The sequence below is a fragment of the Mustela putorius genome, unplaced genomic scaffold, assembly GCF_011764305.1.
Source record: "Mustela putorius furo isolate JIRA1106 unplaced genomic scaffold, ASM1176430v1.1 tig00000083_pilon_pilon_pilon, whole genome shotgun sequence".
NCBI classification, from domain to species: Eukaryota; Metazoa; Chordata; class Mammalia; order Carnivora; family Mustelidae; genus Mustela; species Mustela putorius.
The window spans coordinates 45,628,003-45,644,801 of record NW_025421273.1 but is presented as its reverse complement, the minus strand read 5'-3'; the positions used below and the strand labels follow the sequence as shown (position 1 = coordinate 45,644,801).

At 40.8% G+C, this 16,799-nt stretch overlaps 1 protein-coding gene across 1 annotated transcript; it reads right to left on the bottom strand.

Annotated features, from left to right (window-relative positions):
• Nucleotides 1-3,035: 3,035 nt before the first annotated feature.
• On the bottom strand, nt 3,036-4,501 carry LOC101681289 (RNA polymerase II subunit A C-terminal domain phosphatase SSU72-like). The gene is made up of 2 exons (XM_045069367.1): nt 4,483-4,501; nt 3,036-3,406 (listed from the first exon to the last, which is right to left on the bottom strand). The coding sequence occupies exons 1-2, from the start codon at nt 4,499-4,501 to the stop codon at nt 3,036-3,038; spliced, it is 390 nt and encodes a 129-aa protein (XP_044925302.1).
• Between the last annotated feature and the right edge of the window lie 12,298 nt (nt 4,502-16,799).

Here is a 16,799-nt window from a genome sequence, read left to right as displayed (position 1 = left end):
TGTAGTTTTTCTCGTTTCAGTTTCACCTGTCCGGCTCTCGGATTGGCTGGGTAAGCTGAGAAGAGAGGCTGGCAGAGCAATTTTTCTCTGTATTCCGGCTCCCAGGTGGTCCTCCCCGTCAAAGTCCAAGCCGCAAAACGTCTGCTTCTTAAGCCTCAGAAAAGTTTTCTTTGTTGTTTTTCTCCAGGGGCTCACTAAGCCCTGTAGCTCTACTTACAAAATTAAGTCTCCTGGGACACCTGGGTGGCTCAGTTTCTTAAGCGGCTGCGTTGGGCTCGGGTTATGATCCCAGGGTCCTGGGATGGAGCTCCGCCTGGGGCTCCCTGCCCAGCAGACAGCTTGCTTCTTCCTCTGCCTCTACTCCTCCCCTGCTCGTGCTCTTGCGTGCGCTTGCGCGCTCTCGCTCGCTGTCTAATAAATAAATCTTTTTTTTTTTTAAATAAATTCTTCCAACATGCACTTAATGAGACCTACTATGCGAAAGGCCCCATATTTGGTATGGAGGATAAAAAGAATGAATATGACACAGATTGTGGGGAAGACAGGCAAGTAAGTCAATAGCACGGCACAGAGTTTGTGTAATATGCACAATGTAATATGCAGAGGCCAAGTTTATCACAGACAGCACAGAGGAGGGGACCTAAATCAGAAAGGGTCTGGGAAGGTTTCTTTGAAAAAGTAATTCTGGCCCTAAATTTTGAAGAACAAGAAGTTGGCTAAACAGAGGAGAGATTTCCAGATACAGCAACAGAAACCTCGTGAAGCAACAGGACAGAGCAAAGGAACTAGCTGAGTATGACCAGAATGAAGGGATGTGCATGTTTGGGATAGAGGTGGAACTGGGAGAAGTGGATTGAAAAAGATGTGACATAGAGAGGCAGGCAGGAGCGCCTGAGTGGCTCAGTGGGTTAAAGCCTGTGCCTTCCACTCGGGTCAGGATTCCAGGGTCCTGGGATCAAGCCCCTCATTGGTCTCTCTGCTCAGCAGGGTGACTGCTTCCCCCCCCCTCTCTGCCTGACTCTCTGCCTACTTGAAATCTCTGTCTGTCAAATAAATAAATAAGATCTTTAAAGAGAGAGAGGCAGGCAGATGTATTAAGAAGGAGATCTGAACTTGACCTTGATATCCAGGCAATCGTGATACAATTGTAAGCAGAAATGTGACATCATGAGATTTAGAACATTTGCTCTGGCAATAGGATAGAGGATGATCAGAGGAACAAATTAAAACTCAGGGGATTAAGTGGGACGTTTTACATACATACAGGAGAAATATCCAACATCCATGGGCCGTCCAGGTGCTGGTCAGTTGTAGCTGACAAGTCAAATGGTGCCCTCTTGAAGCCATGTTCAGTTTTTCTAAGGTCACTGCCCAAGTTCAGGTCCTCATGATCTATGGCCTGGATTACCTAAAATGCCACTTCTAGTGCACTCCTCACATATCATTTACTCCATATTTTTATAGCACTTAGCATTCTTTAACATTTCTTCTTTTTTTTTCTTTAAGATTTTATTCATTCATCTGACAGAGATCACAAGTACACAGAAAGGCAGGCAGAAAAGGGGGAAGCAGGCTCCCTACTGAGCAGAGAGCCAGATGCGGGACTCTATCCCAGGACTCTGGGATCATGACCTGAGCCGAAGGCAGAGGCTTTAACCCACTGAGCCACCCAGGCGCCCCTCTTTAACATTTCTTAAGTATTTGCACACCTATCAACAGAGTGTGTGTGTGTGTGTGTGTGTGTGTGTGTGTCTAAGTCTGGGCTTCCATAGCAAAATACCATAGGCTGGGTGGCTTAACAGAAATTTACTTCTCACAGTTATGAGATGCTGGAAAGTCTAAGACCAAGGTGCTAGGTTTCATTCTGAGGTCTCTTCTCTTGACTTGTACATAGCTGCCATTTTGTTGTATGCTCACATGGCCTTTTCCTGCTAGGAAGCAGGAAGGGAGAGTGATGTCACTTCCCTTTTTTGGGGCTGTCCAATTTTATTAGTAGAGTCACACCCTTTTACTTCATTTATACTTAATTGCCTCCTAAAGATGTTATCTCCAAAAACAGTCATACTGGGGGTTACGGCTTTACCATATGAATTTTAGGACACAGTTCAGTCCATAGCAACATATAGGCATATGCATTACTGTTTTGCTTTGTTTTTTAAATATTTTATTTATTTATTTGACAGAGAGAGATCACAAGTAGGCAGAGAGGCAGGCAGAGAGAGAGAGGAGGAAGCAGGCTCCCTGCTGAGCAGAGAGCCCGATGCGGGACTCGATCCCAGGACCCTGAGATCATGACCTGAGTTGAAGGCAGTGACTTAACCCACTGAACCACCCAGGCGCCCTGTTTGTTTGTTTGTTTGTTTGTTAATTTAAATTCAATTAGCCAACATATAATACAACATTAGTTTCAGATGTAGAGTTCAGCAATTCATCAGTCACATATAACACCAAGTGTTCATCACATCACGGGCTCTCCTTAATGTCTGTCACCCAGTTATCCCAACCCCCCACCTACCTCCCCATGTATTACTGATTTGTAAGAATCCTATTATGGAGTGCCTGGCTGGCTCAGTCAGTAGAGCATGTGACTTTCAATCTCAGGGTTGTGAGTTCAAGGTTTTTGTTTCCCCAACCCCACCCCCCCCATCAAGATAAAGCCCATTGCTTTATTTAGGTGATTTGTACATTCCTGCAAGTTTGGAGGGTGGAAGGGAGGAACCACAATGAAAGCCACAAATTCATGGGGGAAATGTACTATAAACTGTTGTTTACTGTTTAGGGTAGAGGAAAAAAAAAACTTTATAATCAACATCCCACTTGTAAGTACACGTGGGAGAGAGAAAACGTGATTGTTTTGAATCACGCATTTGTGTCTTTGCGTTTCCTATGCACAGTTTATTGGTACCACTGCCATCGACCAACAGAGTATCTGAAAGTAAAAACAAGCATCAGGAAGGAAAAAGTATTAACAAAAGGAAGCTCAAAAAGATGGCTTCAGGAGGGTGGGCAGCACACCTGGCGCCAGGCCAGCTGGGTCAGTAGAAGCAGACCGTGTGCAAGAAGGCTCTGCCGCTCTTCTCCTCAAACTCCTGAAGCAGCTCATCAATCTCGTTCTCCACGTCCTCCGTGTGCTGAATGCACTGACACAGCTCACAGATGAGGAATGCCCCCAAGGCGACCTCTTCGTGGCTGTCCTGGATGTCCACGTTGATGACGTGCACCGGCTGGCAGGTCTCCTGCTCTTTGGAATTCAGATCTTCCAACACCTGATCATACGCTCTCTCTTCACACGTGAGGATCAGATCGAACAGGTCTCTGCAGTTCTGGAATCTTTCTGGCTGTGGCTCGATCCTCTTATTTCTGTCCAACATATGTAAGATGCCATTCTGCGTGTAGAGTTCTTTGTCTCAAGCCTGAAAACTACTTAAAAAAAATGTTCTTATCACAAAGATATTAACTTATAAATGTCCTCTCTTTAAATTCCGTATAACCAATTAATTCTCAGAAAACACTTTTGTTGATTTTTACTGAGTTTTTATAACCAAAGCAACATATTGTTGCTCTTGATAAACCAGCGTAATTCCATGAATATTGCTTGATATTTTTGTTAAGCAGTAAAATGAAAGCGAAACAACTAAGAGAGAGCACATGCAGAGGGGAGGGAGAGAGAGAGGTGGGCAGAGGAAGAGGAAGAAGCAGACTCCCCACTGAGCAGGAAGCCCTATGAATGGCTCAATCCCAGGACCCCGAGATCATGACCTGAGCCAAAAAGCAGATGCTTAACCAACTGAGCCCCACAGGAGCTCCCACTCAATTTTTTTAATGCTATTTACAATGTTAACAGCTGCAGACATAACACACTTTTAAGTTTAATCTGCATCAACATTCTCTCCATAACTTTTAAGTCTACACAATCAACTAACTAATAAATTGAGCCTTGATCTGTAATGCCTGCTGGTGTTGCCATGTTGTAAATACCCTCACCACCGCCTATTTCAAACTATCAACATAGTGTCCCTGAGTGTGGAATTGGGAAGAGTTGTGCATAACACACCATTATGTAATATTCCCATCATGCAGATACAATAGACATAAATAAATTATCTATGCCCTCAAGGGCATAGATAATGATAAAATGTAGTAAAAAAAAATTAAGAATGAATGAATTTTAAATGTTTATTATCTTTTTTTTTTTTTTTTTAAGTAATCTCTGTGCCCAACATGGAGTTTGAACTCACAACCTTAAGATCAAGAGACTTACACTCTAAGGGTGCCTGGGTGGCTCGGTGGGTTAACCCTCTGCCTTTAGCTCAGGTCATGATCTCAGGGTCCTGGGATCGAGCCCTGCATAGAGCTCCCTGCTCAGTGGGGAGCCTGCTTCCTCCTCTCCTTCTGCCTGCCTCTCTGCCTACTTGTGATCTCTCTCTTTCTGTCAAATAAATAAATGAAATCTAAAAAAAAAAGTTAAAAAAAAAGTCTTACACTTTACTGAGTCAGCCATGTCCCTCTGTTATCTCTTTTTAATACAACTTATTGCAAACGTGTACACTTATCCTTTTAATAATGGTTGGGCATAACAACCATCTCACAAAATTCTAAAAATTTAACAATCAGCTCTTGCAAGCCAATATGAGCTGGTTCCAGCATACCACTATGCCTCCTAAATCTCACTGCTCAGTGACCCTATCCGTAATCTCCCAATTTTCCCATCAGAAGAAAATCCCTCAATGAAACCCCTGCATATATTCTTATTCCTTTAGAGAATTCATTTAATCTTTTCTTATAATTCAATGACTTTACATTCTCAAAGGTCGTACGTTTCAAGGAAGCAAACATGAGAAGCTTCACAATGGAGAATAGAAGGAGGTGGAAGACTTTCGGTTGATAGTCTTTTTTTTTTTTTAAGATTTTATTTTTTTTATTTTTTTTAAGATTTTTATTTATTTATTTGACAGACAGAGATCACAAGTAGGCAGAGAGGCAGGCAGAGAGAGAAAGGGAAGCAGGCTCCCTGCCAAGCAGAGAGCCCCATGCAGGGCTCGATCCCAGGACCCTGAAATCACAATCTGAGCTGAAGGCAGAGGCTTAACCCACTAAGCCACCCAGGCACCCTAAGATTTTATTTTTAAGTAATCTCTACACCCTGTATGGGTAAAAGGAAAAAAAGTTGCCCTGGGGTCTGCAAGGGGAGTCAGGACAAGGGGCCTCACGATTGTATCCAGAACTTCTTATTCAACATTTTACATTTTAAGGAGCAACTGACTGAATCTGAGGGATTAACATATATCCCAAAGCACAGTACAGTATTCCCAGGAGATTCCCCAGGCTCACAAACGTCTCTGTGGCTCTTAGTAACTGTCAGCTCTGATGATGTTGAGGCATGAAGGAAAACTATGGCAAGTTTGCTGGATTTCAAAAGGATTTGTTACCCAGTTAGAGTCATTCTTTCTCAACATCTTACTTCATGTTTCAGACTGTCCCTTTGTTTCGTGCCCTGGAAAATTTAACAGCTACTAAGATTTAGAAAATTGCAAGGGACGCCCTTTGGAATCTGGAAAGAACCAGTGGGACAAGTTCTCAAAAAGATAAGTTTTAGGAAAACAAATACATGGGAGTTTGGCTTTGGTTCATTCCATTGAAATATGGAACACCCGTACATCTTTTAGAGAATTTGTTTGTGCTGCCAGGGATACGTGTATCACAGAAGTGAATTTTCTGCCATATTTGCTTCCGATTCTTTCTTTTTTAATCAGTGTATAGAGTTCAAACCCATCCCCATTCCATTATTCTAACAATCAGAGCTATCTTTTCACTGAAGTTACTGTATTCTTTCTGTTCATGTTTTTATACTTTTATTACATTATATTTGTATTATCTCTGTACTTGTACCATAAATAATTTATAGTGTGGATTAGTATCCTTGTACATTTTTAATAGATAGTCCTGAGATGCCTGGGTGACTCAGTTGGTTAAGTGACTTCCGCTCAGGTCATGATCTCAGAGACGTGGAATGGAGCCCAGCGTTGGGCTCTGCACTCAGGAAAGAATCTGCTTCTCCTTTTCTCTCTGGTTTTCCCCCAACTTGTGCTCTCTCCCCAATGGATAAAATCTTTTTAAAAAATGGATGATGCTATACTTCATGCATGGTCCTAGAATCTACTTTTTTCAGGGTGCCTGGGTGGCTCAGTCATTAAGCGCTGCCTTCGGCTCAGGTCATGATTCCAGAGTCCTGGGATCAAGTCCTGCACGGGGCTCCCTGCTCATCTGGAAGCCTGCTTCTCCCTCTCCCACTGTCCCTGCTTGTGTTCCCTCTCTCATTGTGTCTCTCTCTTTCAGATACATTAATAAAATCTTAATTAAAAAAAGAATCCACTTTTTAAAAAATTATTTATTTTTTTCAGTGTAACAGTATTTATTGTTTTTGCACCACACCCAGTGCTCCATGCAATCCGTGCCCTCTCTAATACCCACCACCTGGTCCCCCCAACCTCCCACCCCCCACCCCTTTAAAACCTTAAGATTGTTTTTCAGAGTCCATAGTCTCTCATGGTTCACCTCCCCTTCCAATTTCCCTCAACTCCCTTCTTCTCTCCATCTCCCCTTGTCCTCCATGCTATTTGTTATGCTCCACAAATAAGTGAAACCATATGATAATTGACTCTCTCTGCTTGACTTATTTCACTCAGCGTAATCTCTTCCAGTCCCGTCCATGTTGCTACAAAAGTTGGGTATTCATCCTTTCTGATGGAGGCATAATACTCCATAGTGTATATGGACCACATCTTCGTTATCCATTTGTCCGTTGAAGGGCATCATGGTTCTTTCCACAGTTTGGTGACTGTGACCATTGCTGCTATAAGCATTGGGGTACAGATGGCCCTTCTTTTCACTACATCTGAATCTTTGTGGTAAATACCCAGTAGTGCAATTGCAGGGTCATACGGAAGCTCTATTTTTAATTTCTTGAGGAATCTCCACACTGTTCTCCAAAGTGGCTGCACCAACTTGCATTCCCACCAACAGTGTAAGAGGGTTCCCCTTTCTTCACATCCTCTCCAACACATGTTGTTTCCTGCCTCGCTAATTTTGGCCACTCTAACTGGTGTAAGGTGATATCTCAATGTGGTTTTAATTTGAATCTCCCTGATGGTTAGTGATGATGAACATTTTTTCATGTGTCTGATAGCCATTTGTATGTCTTCATTGGAGAAGTGTCTGTTCATATCTTCTGCCCATTTTTTATATGATTGTCTGTTTTGTGTGTGTTGAGTTTGAGGAGTTCATTATAGATCCTAGATATCAACCTTTTGTCTGTACTGTCATTTGCAAATATCTTCTCCCATTCCGTGGGTTGCCTCTTTGTTTTTTTGACTGTTTACTTTGCTGTGCAGAAGCTTTTGATCTTGATGAAGTCCCAAAAGTTCATCTTCACTTTTGTTTCCTTTGCCTTTGGAGACATATCTTGAAAGAAGTTGCTGTGGCTGATATCAAATACACTTCTTTTAATCAACATTGTGTTTAAGATGTAACAATGTTACTACACCTAGGTTCAGTTCATGTATTCTAGCTATCCTCTGGAATCCTATTTATGAATTACAAAAATGAATTTACTTGGCATCTTAAAGGACATATTTTTACCTTTAAAATCAATTCTGAAATGGACAGCTTTGCATGACAGTTTATCTAGAATAAGTATTTAGAAGTGGAATATAGGGGTCCTGACTGGCTCAGTTGGTGGAGCATGAAACTTTATCTCGGGGGTAGGGGTGAGTTGTGAGTTTGAATACCACATTGGGTATAGAGCTTACTAAAAAATAATAATAATAGGGACGCCTGAGTGTCTCAGTCGGTTAAGCTGCTGCCTTCGGCTCAGGTCATGATCCCAGGGTCCTGGGATCGAGTCCTGCATCAGGCTCCTTGCTCGGCAGGGAGCCTGCTTCTCTCTCCATCTCTGCCTGCCACTCTGCTTGTGCATTTACTCTCTCCCTCTCTCTCTCTGACAAATAAATAAATAAATAAAATCCTTAAAAAATATAATAATAAAAAGTAAATAAAAATAGAATTATAATTGGTAGGTCAGGATGTCTTCAACTTTGTATATTAAAATAATTGCAAATTTATTCCTAGTGGTTGTACTTAGATTACAATAACATCTCTAATCCCAGGCAACATTTGTTATTCTTAGTTACCACCAATCTTATTTGTCTGGAAATGCTGTTTCATTTTGTCCTAAGGTGCATGTTCCTTAGTAGCCGTGAAGCTGAGCATCCTTTCATAACTTAATTGGCCATTCAGGTTTTCTATTCTGTGGTCTCTTCTTCTATTGGATTGTTTGTCTCTTATGCTATCTATTATTATTGGTTTGCTGGGGTTTTTTAAAAGTCTATTTAATATTAAAGTTATGTTTTGATACAAGTCCTTTGTTATGAGTTCAATTTTTTTCCTTTGCCTTTGAAAGCTAAATAAAAACTGTAAGTGAATATATGGGGAAAGGATGTTGGAACAATCTGTCCCACAACATTAGACCCCACGCTTAACTAGACACTGCCAGGCCATGGCTCCATGCACCTGTTAAATCAAGGTAAATGAGAAGGGCACAAACCTGTTGCTTTCCAAGTGGTTCGTGGTTTGCTTGCCCGATTTATGAAGGATGATATTCCCCATTAAAACGCTCTTCAGTGGTTTGACTTCGTTTTGTTGACTGACCCAGCATAATCATATGATTCTAATAATGGAGTTCCTTTTATTTTATTCTTTTTGTGTCTTCTGCATTCTCAGATGTGCCGAGGACTAAAAGGACCACAGATGTAGCTCTACATTGGAGGTTCTAGAAATGCTACAAAAAAGAAATCATTTATTTCGAGTGGATGAAAATAAGGAGATAACAACTTATCAGGTTTACTATAATTATTATTACAAATAATGCTCACTTTTAGTAACTAACAGATTTTCTTCTGCTGCTGTTTCTCCCTAGAACAGAAACATCATAAAGACTATATTTTCTCCATTTCTGTGTCATTCCCTTGGGCTTCAAATATAACTATAAATTCTTTTTTTTTTTTTAAGATTTTACTTATTTGTCAGAGAGAGAGAGAGCAAAGAGTGCAAGGTGTGGGGGAGGGAAGAAACAGACAGAGGGAGAAGCAGGCTCCCCTCTGAGCAAGGATCCCAACTTGGGACTAGATCCCAGGACTCTGGGATCATGACCTGAGCTGAAGGCAGGCAACTAACAGCTAAGCCACCCAGCATCCCATAGATCCTGATGTGGATTCCAGGACAGTGTTTCAGGCAACTTGGAGACAATATAAAATATACTAAAGTCATAGTGGAAGAAGCTGAAGCCACTTTGCCAAGATATTTGATTCTCTAAGAGCTTTCAGTGGTTGGAGCTAACTATTGAATGTGGGGACATCTATCATTCTTCTTGTATAAGAAGTATCATGCATCATTTTATTTATGGGTAGATGTTATTTAAATCCCTTGCTTTTTTTATTTAACTATTGGAATATTTCCCCCAGGTGTATCTTTTTTTTTTTCCAAAGATTTATTTATTAGAGAGAGAGAGCGCAAATGTGCAGGGGGAGGGGGCACAGAAGAGGAGAAAGAGAATCTTAAGCATGCTCCCTGCTGCTGAACAATGATCCCAATGCAGGGCTCCTCTCCTGACCCTGAGATAATGACCCGAGATGAAATCAAGAGTCAGATGCCTAACCAACTGAACCACCCAGGAACCCCTCCCCTTGTTTTTTGTTTGTTTGTTTGTTTTTAAGATTTTAGTTATTTGGGAGAGAGAGAGAGAGAGAGAGAGAGCACAAGGAAACACAGGGGCAGAGGGTGAGGAAGAAACAGACTCACTTCCAAGCAGGGAGCTCTTTGTGGGACTCAATCCCAGGACTCTGAGATCATGACCTGAGCTGAAGGCAGACGCCTAACCAACTGAGCCACCCAGGTGCTCCATCTCTGGTGTATTTTTTTTTTTTTAAGATTTTACTTATTTATTTGACACACACAGAGAGAAATCACATATAGGCAGAGAGGGAGGCAGAGAGAGAGGAGGAAGCAGGCTCTCTGCTGAGCAGAGAGCCCGATGGGGGACTCGATCCCAGGACCCTGAGATCATGACCTGAGCCGAAGGCAGAGGCTTAACCCACTGAGCCATCCAGGCGCCCCTGGTGTATTTTTCTTTCAGTGTGTTTGGCAGTGTTAAGTCAAGGAGGCCATTAGAATGAAGTGGTGCTGATACCTTATCAGTGTAAGTAAACAATTCAAAACCAAAGCCTGTAGATGCCTCAAGGTTAAGAAAACAAAATCTATGGATAATCAATCACAAAGAGCTAACTAAACTTTCCAAACAGGGCTTATTTATTTATTTCCAAAGAAAAAAAAAGTTTAAGCTATGGCCAATCAAATAACTTCCTTGCTTTGCTTCTGCCTTTCCTCTACAATAGAAGGCTTTCTTCTAGCTCCTGTCAGTGGAACACTTCTTACACTTCTGGTTTGGCACTGCCTGATTCAAATCGATTTCTGCTCAAGTAAGCTCTTAAAATTTTTAATATGCCTTTGTTTTATCTTTAATAATAGTGAGATAACTTACCAAATATACATGGTTGTCTTGGTAAGGGCTATCTTGGCTGTAAGTAACCAGAAATTAATACCAAACAGACTCGTGGGGGAAAAGGGGCAAAATAATTTACTACTTGAAAAGACTGGAAGGACTGTAATGATCCAAGCTTGGTTCTCCCATCCAAGTACTAACCAGGCCCGACCCTGCTTAGCTTCCGAGATCAGACGAGATCGGGCGCGTTCAGGGTGGTATGGCCCTAGACCAAGCTTGGTTCTCAATGGGTTAAATCTGGCCCTATAATTTATTTATTTATTTATTTAATTAAAACAATTTTAAAAAACATTTTATTTATTTAAGAAAGAGTACAAGCGGGATGGGGGAGCAGAGGGGCGGGGCAGAAGAAGATGGAGAAGCAGATGCAGAGTTCAATCCCAGGACTCCAGGATTATGATCTGAGCCAAAGGCAGACACTTAACCAACTGAGGTATCAGGCACCTGATTTTTTTAAATTTATTTTTAAGTAAGCTCTATGCAACCCAGGAGATCAAGAGTCACAGGCTCTACTGACCGAGCCAGCCAGATCCCCCCACCTCCCGCGTGCGCACATGCGCGCGCGCGCACACACACACACACACACACACACACTTTTTTTTTCCTCTTTAAAGAGTGTGCTTGAATGTGAGGGGTTTTTTATTTTATTTTATTTTATTTTAAGATTCTATTTATTTATTCGACACAGAGAGAGAGAGAGAGAGAGAGAGAGAGAGATTACAAGTAGGCAGAGAGGCAGGCAGAGAGAGAAAGAGGGGAAGCAGGCTCCCCACTGAGCAAAGAGCCCAATGCGGGGCTCGATCCCAGAACCCTGAGATCATGACCTGAGTTGAAGGCAGAAACTTAACCCACTGAGCCACCCAGGCACCCTATTTTATTTTTAAAGTAAGTTCTACCCCCAACATGGGTCTTAAACTCTGGATCCAGAGATCAAGGGTCACATGCTCTACTAACTGAGCTGTCATGTGCCTCTGGTCTCAAAAATTCTTAATATATCATTAAGACAGTTGGGCCAGGCTTGGGTAATTCACCCACTCTTGTCTGAATGAAGTAGTAAGAGGAATATGTGTGGGATCAGTCTCATCTGAAACTCTAAGTCTGTTGCTATGAAAAGAACAAAGTATAAATGCCAGGAAACAAAAACAATATAATTCCACTTGAATCATCAGATTTTTATCTGATGCTTTTTATATTTTTGCTTCCCCCCCCAAACCATGTCTATCAATTTTGACTTGATAAGAGTTTCCTTAGGATGAACATCAGTTCCTGTTATCCAGCTTATTTTAATTGAAGGCGGAAAAGTCTGCTGTAACACAACCCCAAAGCTGAAGCTGTTGGCCACTAAAAGGCCATTATTCCTTTTGGCTAGAAATTGGCTGATGGAGCAAGAATTGATTCCAGAGTTATTGATGATTTGGCTCTCCCCAGTTTCCAAGGGGGATTCTACTGAACCATCAAGTCATCAATTTGCTCATTTCTGCTTCCATCAGTGATTAATGATCCTGAGGTTGGATAGGGAATCTTTGCAATTGCTAAGTGCTGAGTCATTCATCTCATTAGGAATACATTCCTACTTTTATTTGCTGCCCCAAAGGTAAGCCCCATAAGCTCTGCAGATATAGCATGAGTATGAGGTCTTACCTACGTATGTACATATATGTAAGTGTGTGTGCCTTTGTTTTTTGACTGAGCTATTTTTAAACTCTCTAAATTCTAGATAACTGATAGCAATACAACTAATTTCTTTCTAGTATGTTAGTTTTCTTTTTTTTTTTTTTTTTTTTTTTTTTTTTTTTTTTTTTTTTTTAAAGATTTTATTTATTTATTTGACAGATAGAGATCACAAGTAGGCAGAGAGGCAGGCAGAGAGAGGAGGAAGCAGGCTCCCTGCTGAGCAGAGAGCCCGATGCGGGGCTCGATCCCAGGACACCGAGATCATGACCTGAGCCGAAGGCAGCGGCTTAACCACTGAGCCACCCAGGCGCCCCTAGTATGTTAGTTTTCTATAGCTGTTCTTAATTTAAAGATCACCACAAATTTGGCACACAACTTTACTCTCTTACAGGTTGTGCTGGGCTACAATTAAGGTATCTGTAGGGCTCCATTCCATTCTAGAGACTGTACGGGAAATTATATTTCCTTGCCCTTTCTAGTTTTTAGAGACCACCCCATTCCTGAGCTCTTGGACCCCTTTTCTGTCTTCAAAGCCAGCAACATTGTATCTTTATGATCATCCTTCCACAGTTGCAGCTCCCTCTGGCCCTCCTGCTTACTCTCTTCCACTTTTAAAGACCCTTGTGTTTACACTGAGCCCACCTGAATGATCCAAAATAATCTCTATAATAAGGTCAACTGATTAGCAATCTTAATTCCATCTGCCTCTTCTTAATACCTCTTCACCATCTAACAGATTCCCAGGTTTTGAGGATTAGGCTGGACTAATTTGGAGGCGAGGGAAGGAGGCATTATTCTGCTTTCCGTCACCTATAGACATGCAAACAAATCCTGCCTGATGGAGGCTGAATCGAGGTCTCTACCACCCACTCCTAGAGCAAAATCTAGTTTTGCTTCCATTTCAACATTCCTTTACTCCATACAAAGTTGTAGTTCTTTGACTCCTCCTTTGAGCCAATTTTAGAAAATTTGCCAGTTCTCTCATTATTTAATGAACTATGTAAAGTCTTTGATGTGTTTATTTTATAATCCTATAAAGTAATTTCTTAGTTTATAAATATCATATATTTATATGTCATAATTTTACCTTATTTTGAAAATGTATCACAGGCTTAGGTACTAGAGGTTGAATATGATACACACACACACACACACACACACAAGATACATCCTAGGGCTTCAGAAAATGAGGGTATCCCTCACTCTCTTCCATCTTCTTACAGATTTCAACATAAGCAGAAGACAGACCTGGCTGAGACTCTAACAGCTACTGGTTGAAAGTCAGAGATCAGGTTACTTCCTTCTGACATTAGAAACTCAAATTTGAATCCCAAGCAATACAAGGGAATTGTCTAAGGTCATCTGTTTATTACCCTAACTGGATTCCAGAAGTTTTCAATCTCCTTCCTAAAAAGAAAGCTAAGAGTGAACTTCCACCAATGAACTCCAATCATTGACCCACAAATAGTGTTTTTGCGAGATGAAGTGAAAATTTGAAGCATTTCTGCTTGAAAGTGCAAAGTATCCAGTTAATCTTCACAAAGAAGTTGGAGTTTTGTTTCTTTTCTGATGCAGCAAGCAGCCTAGCTTTGTTTCTTTCACCTGAAGCTCTCAACCAGCCCCCAGAGCAATAGCTTCCTATAAGCTTTACCCTCTCTATTGAATCCAGTAGATCAAAATGTCCAGTAATCTAGAAGAAGCAAAGAAATTGAAGATAATGGACTTGAAGCTTCCTTATTACCAATCCAAATCCTTTTCATTTGCTATTTTATCACAGAGGAGCTGGCCAATAGCTCTATAGATCAAGATTGTGCTATCCAGCTATGCTTAAATTATAACAAAATTTCAGTAAAATAAAAATGTGAACAGTAACAAATAAATAACATATGATAGAATTTGATAGGGATTGCATTAAATGTATAGATTACTTTGGGTAATATAGACATTCTAATAATATTTGTTCTTCCAATCCTTGAGCATGGGGTGTTTTTCCATTTCTTTGTGTCATCTTCAGTTTCTTCTATCAGTGTTTTTTAAATTTTCTTTTACTTCTTTGGTAAAGTTTATTTCTAGGTATGGTTTTTGGTGCAATTGTAAATGGGATCAATTCCTTGATTTCTCTTTCTGCTGCTTCATTTTTGCTGTATAGAAATGCAACAGACTTTTGTATATTGATTTTGTATCCTGCAACTTTACTGAATTCATTGATCAGTTCTAGCACTTTTTTGTTGTAGATCTTTTGGGTTTTCTATATAGAGTATCATGTCATCTGTGAATTGTGGAAGTTTGACTTCTTCATTGCCAATTGGATGTCTTTTATTTCCTTTTGTTGTATGATTGCTGAGGCTAGGACTTCCAGTACTATGTTTAACAGTGGTGAGAGTGGACATCCCTGTCTTGTTCCTGACCTTACAGGAAAAGCTCTCAGTTTTTCCCCATTGAAGATGATATTAGCTGTGGGTTTTTTTTCATATAATGGGATTTGTAAGCTTGTTGGAAGTCTGAAAGAGTCAGTTTTGAGTGCTATATTTATCCTTTTTTTAAAATGTTAATTTTGTTTATTACTTAGAGAGCGTGTTTATTACTTGAGAGAGAGAGTAGGGGGAGGAGCTGGGAGAGAAGAAGAGAGAGAAAGTGGAGAGAGAGAGAGAGAGAGAAGCGGACTCCTCCACGACTGCAGAACCCCTCCTGGGGCTTAATCCCACAATCCCAAAATCAGGACCTGAGCCAAAATCAAGAGTCAGACACTTAACCAACTGAGCCACCCAGGCACCCCTGTATATATCCTTTTGATCAAAGTTCAAAAGAATAATTTTATATTTATTTGTCTATGAGCTACATATTTTCTCTCCATTAGCAAAGAAAATTATTTGTATTCTATTTTATTTTTTAAAGTTTTTTTTTATTCTTTTATTATTTTTTTAAAATTCTGGTTAGTAGACATACAGTTCAATATTGGTTTCAGGAGTAGAGTTCAGTGGTTCATAATTTACATATAACACCTAGTGCTCATCATATAACAAGTGCCCTCCTTAATAACCATTGTTGGGCCCATGGTCAAAGGAAAGAGACTGATAGAGAGCGAAGGTCAAGCAAAGCTTTATTTCGCGCCAAGCATCAAGAATCAAACCAACCATTCGGGGCCACTCTCGCAAAGAGGCGACCCCTCCCTGCCTTACAGACTAACTTTTATAGAGCAAAGGCCATGTGGTTGAGCCTGGCCACACACAGGTGGCCAATTGAATTACAATTCAGCCTATAGTAGCTGTTTGAACCAGCCTATCACTCTGGTCAGAATTGGCGCCCAAAAGGCACACAAAAGGCAGGGCCCACATTCTTTGGTAGTTAGGGAGATGGTATGTATGCTTTACTGATTGGATGTCTCCACCTGACCTGACTCATCCTTGCCTTCTAGGCTCTGTTATCTCTCCCTGACCTGACACGTCCTGGTATATGGGCTCTGTTATCAGGAGCTGGTCAGCCATATAGAAATGGTTGTTTCCCAGACCCGTTTCTAAGTGAGTTCCTCTGGGGGACAGGGTCAATCTAAGTTCACTGCATAAACAACCAAATGGCTGTTGTGCCGAGGTGGGGCTATTCTGGCTAAGTAGGCCCTTACACTATCACCCACCTATCTCATCCCCCACCCACTTCCCTCCATCAACTCTGTTTGTTCCCCATAGTTAAGAGTTTTTTCTTTCTTTTTTTTTTTTTTTACTTATCAATATGCATTTTTTTTTACCTAGCAATAGTTTTTTTTTATTATTTGTTTCCCTCTCTCTCATTCCCCCTTCCATATGTTTATCCATTTTGCTTCCTAAATTCCAAATATGAGTGAAATCATATGGTATTTGTCTTTCTCTGACTGACTTACTTCACTTAGCATGATACACTCTAGCTCCATCCACATCGTTGCAAATGTAAAGATCTTTGGTTCGTTTTTTAAAAACAGATTTTATTTATTTATTTATAAGAAAAGCTTAATTTTTTATTTTTTTTAAGATTCCATTCATTTATTTGATTGACAGAGAGACACAGTGAGAAAGGGAACACAAGCAGGGAAAGTGGGAGAGAGAGAAGCAGGCTTCCTACGTAGGCCAATGAGGGGCTCAATCCTGGGACTCTGGGGTTATGTCCTGAGCAGAAGGCAGATGCTCAGCAACTGAGCCACCCAGATCACCCAAAAGATTTTATTTATTTGACAGAGAGAGCACAAGCACGGGGAGCAGCAGAGGGAGAGGAAGAAGCAGACTCCTTACTGAACAGAGAACCCCTGAACCTAATGCAGATGCTTTACTGACTGAGCCACCCAGGCACCCCAGCAAATGTAAAGATTTTTTTAATATGTTTATCTTTACACCCAAAGTGGAGTTTGAACTCACAACCTTGAGATCAAGAGTTACATGCTGTACCGTCTAAGCTAGCCCAGTGCCCCTACATTTATCTGCATATGATTTTCGTATTTCCTCTCTATTAGTGAAGAAAATTATTTATATTTTAAATTATAGGT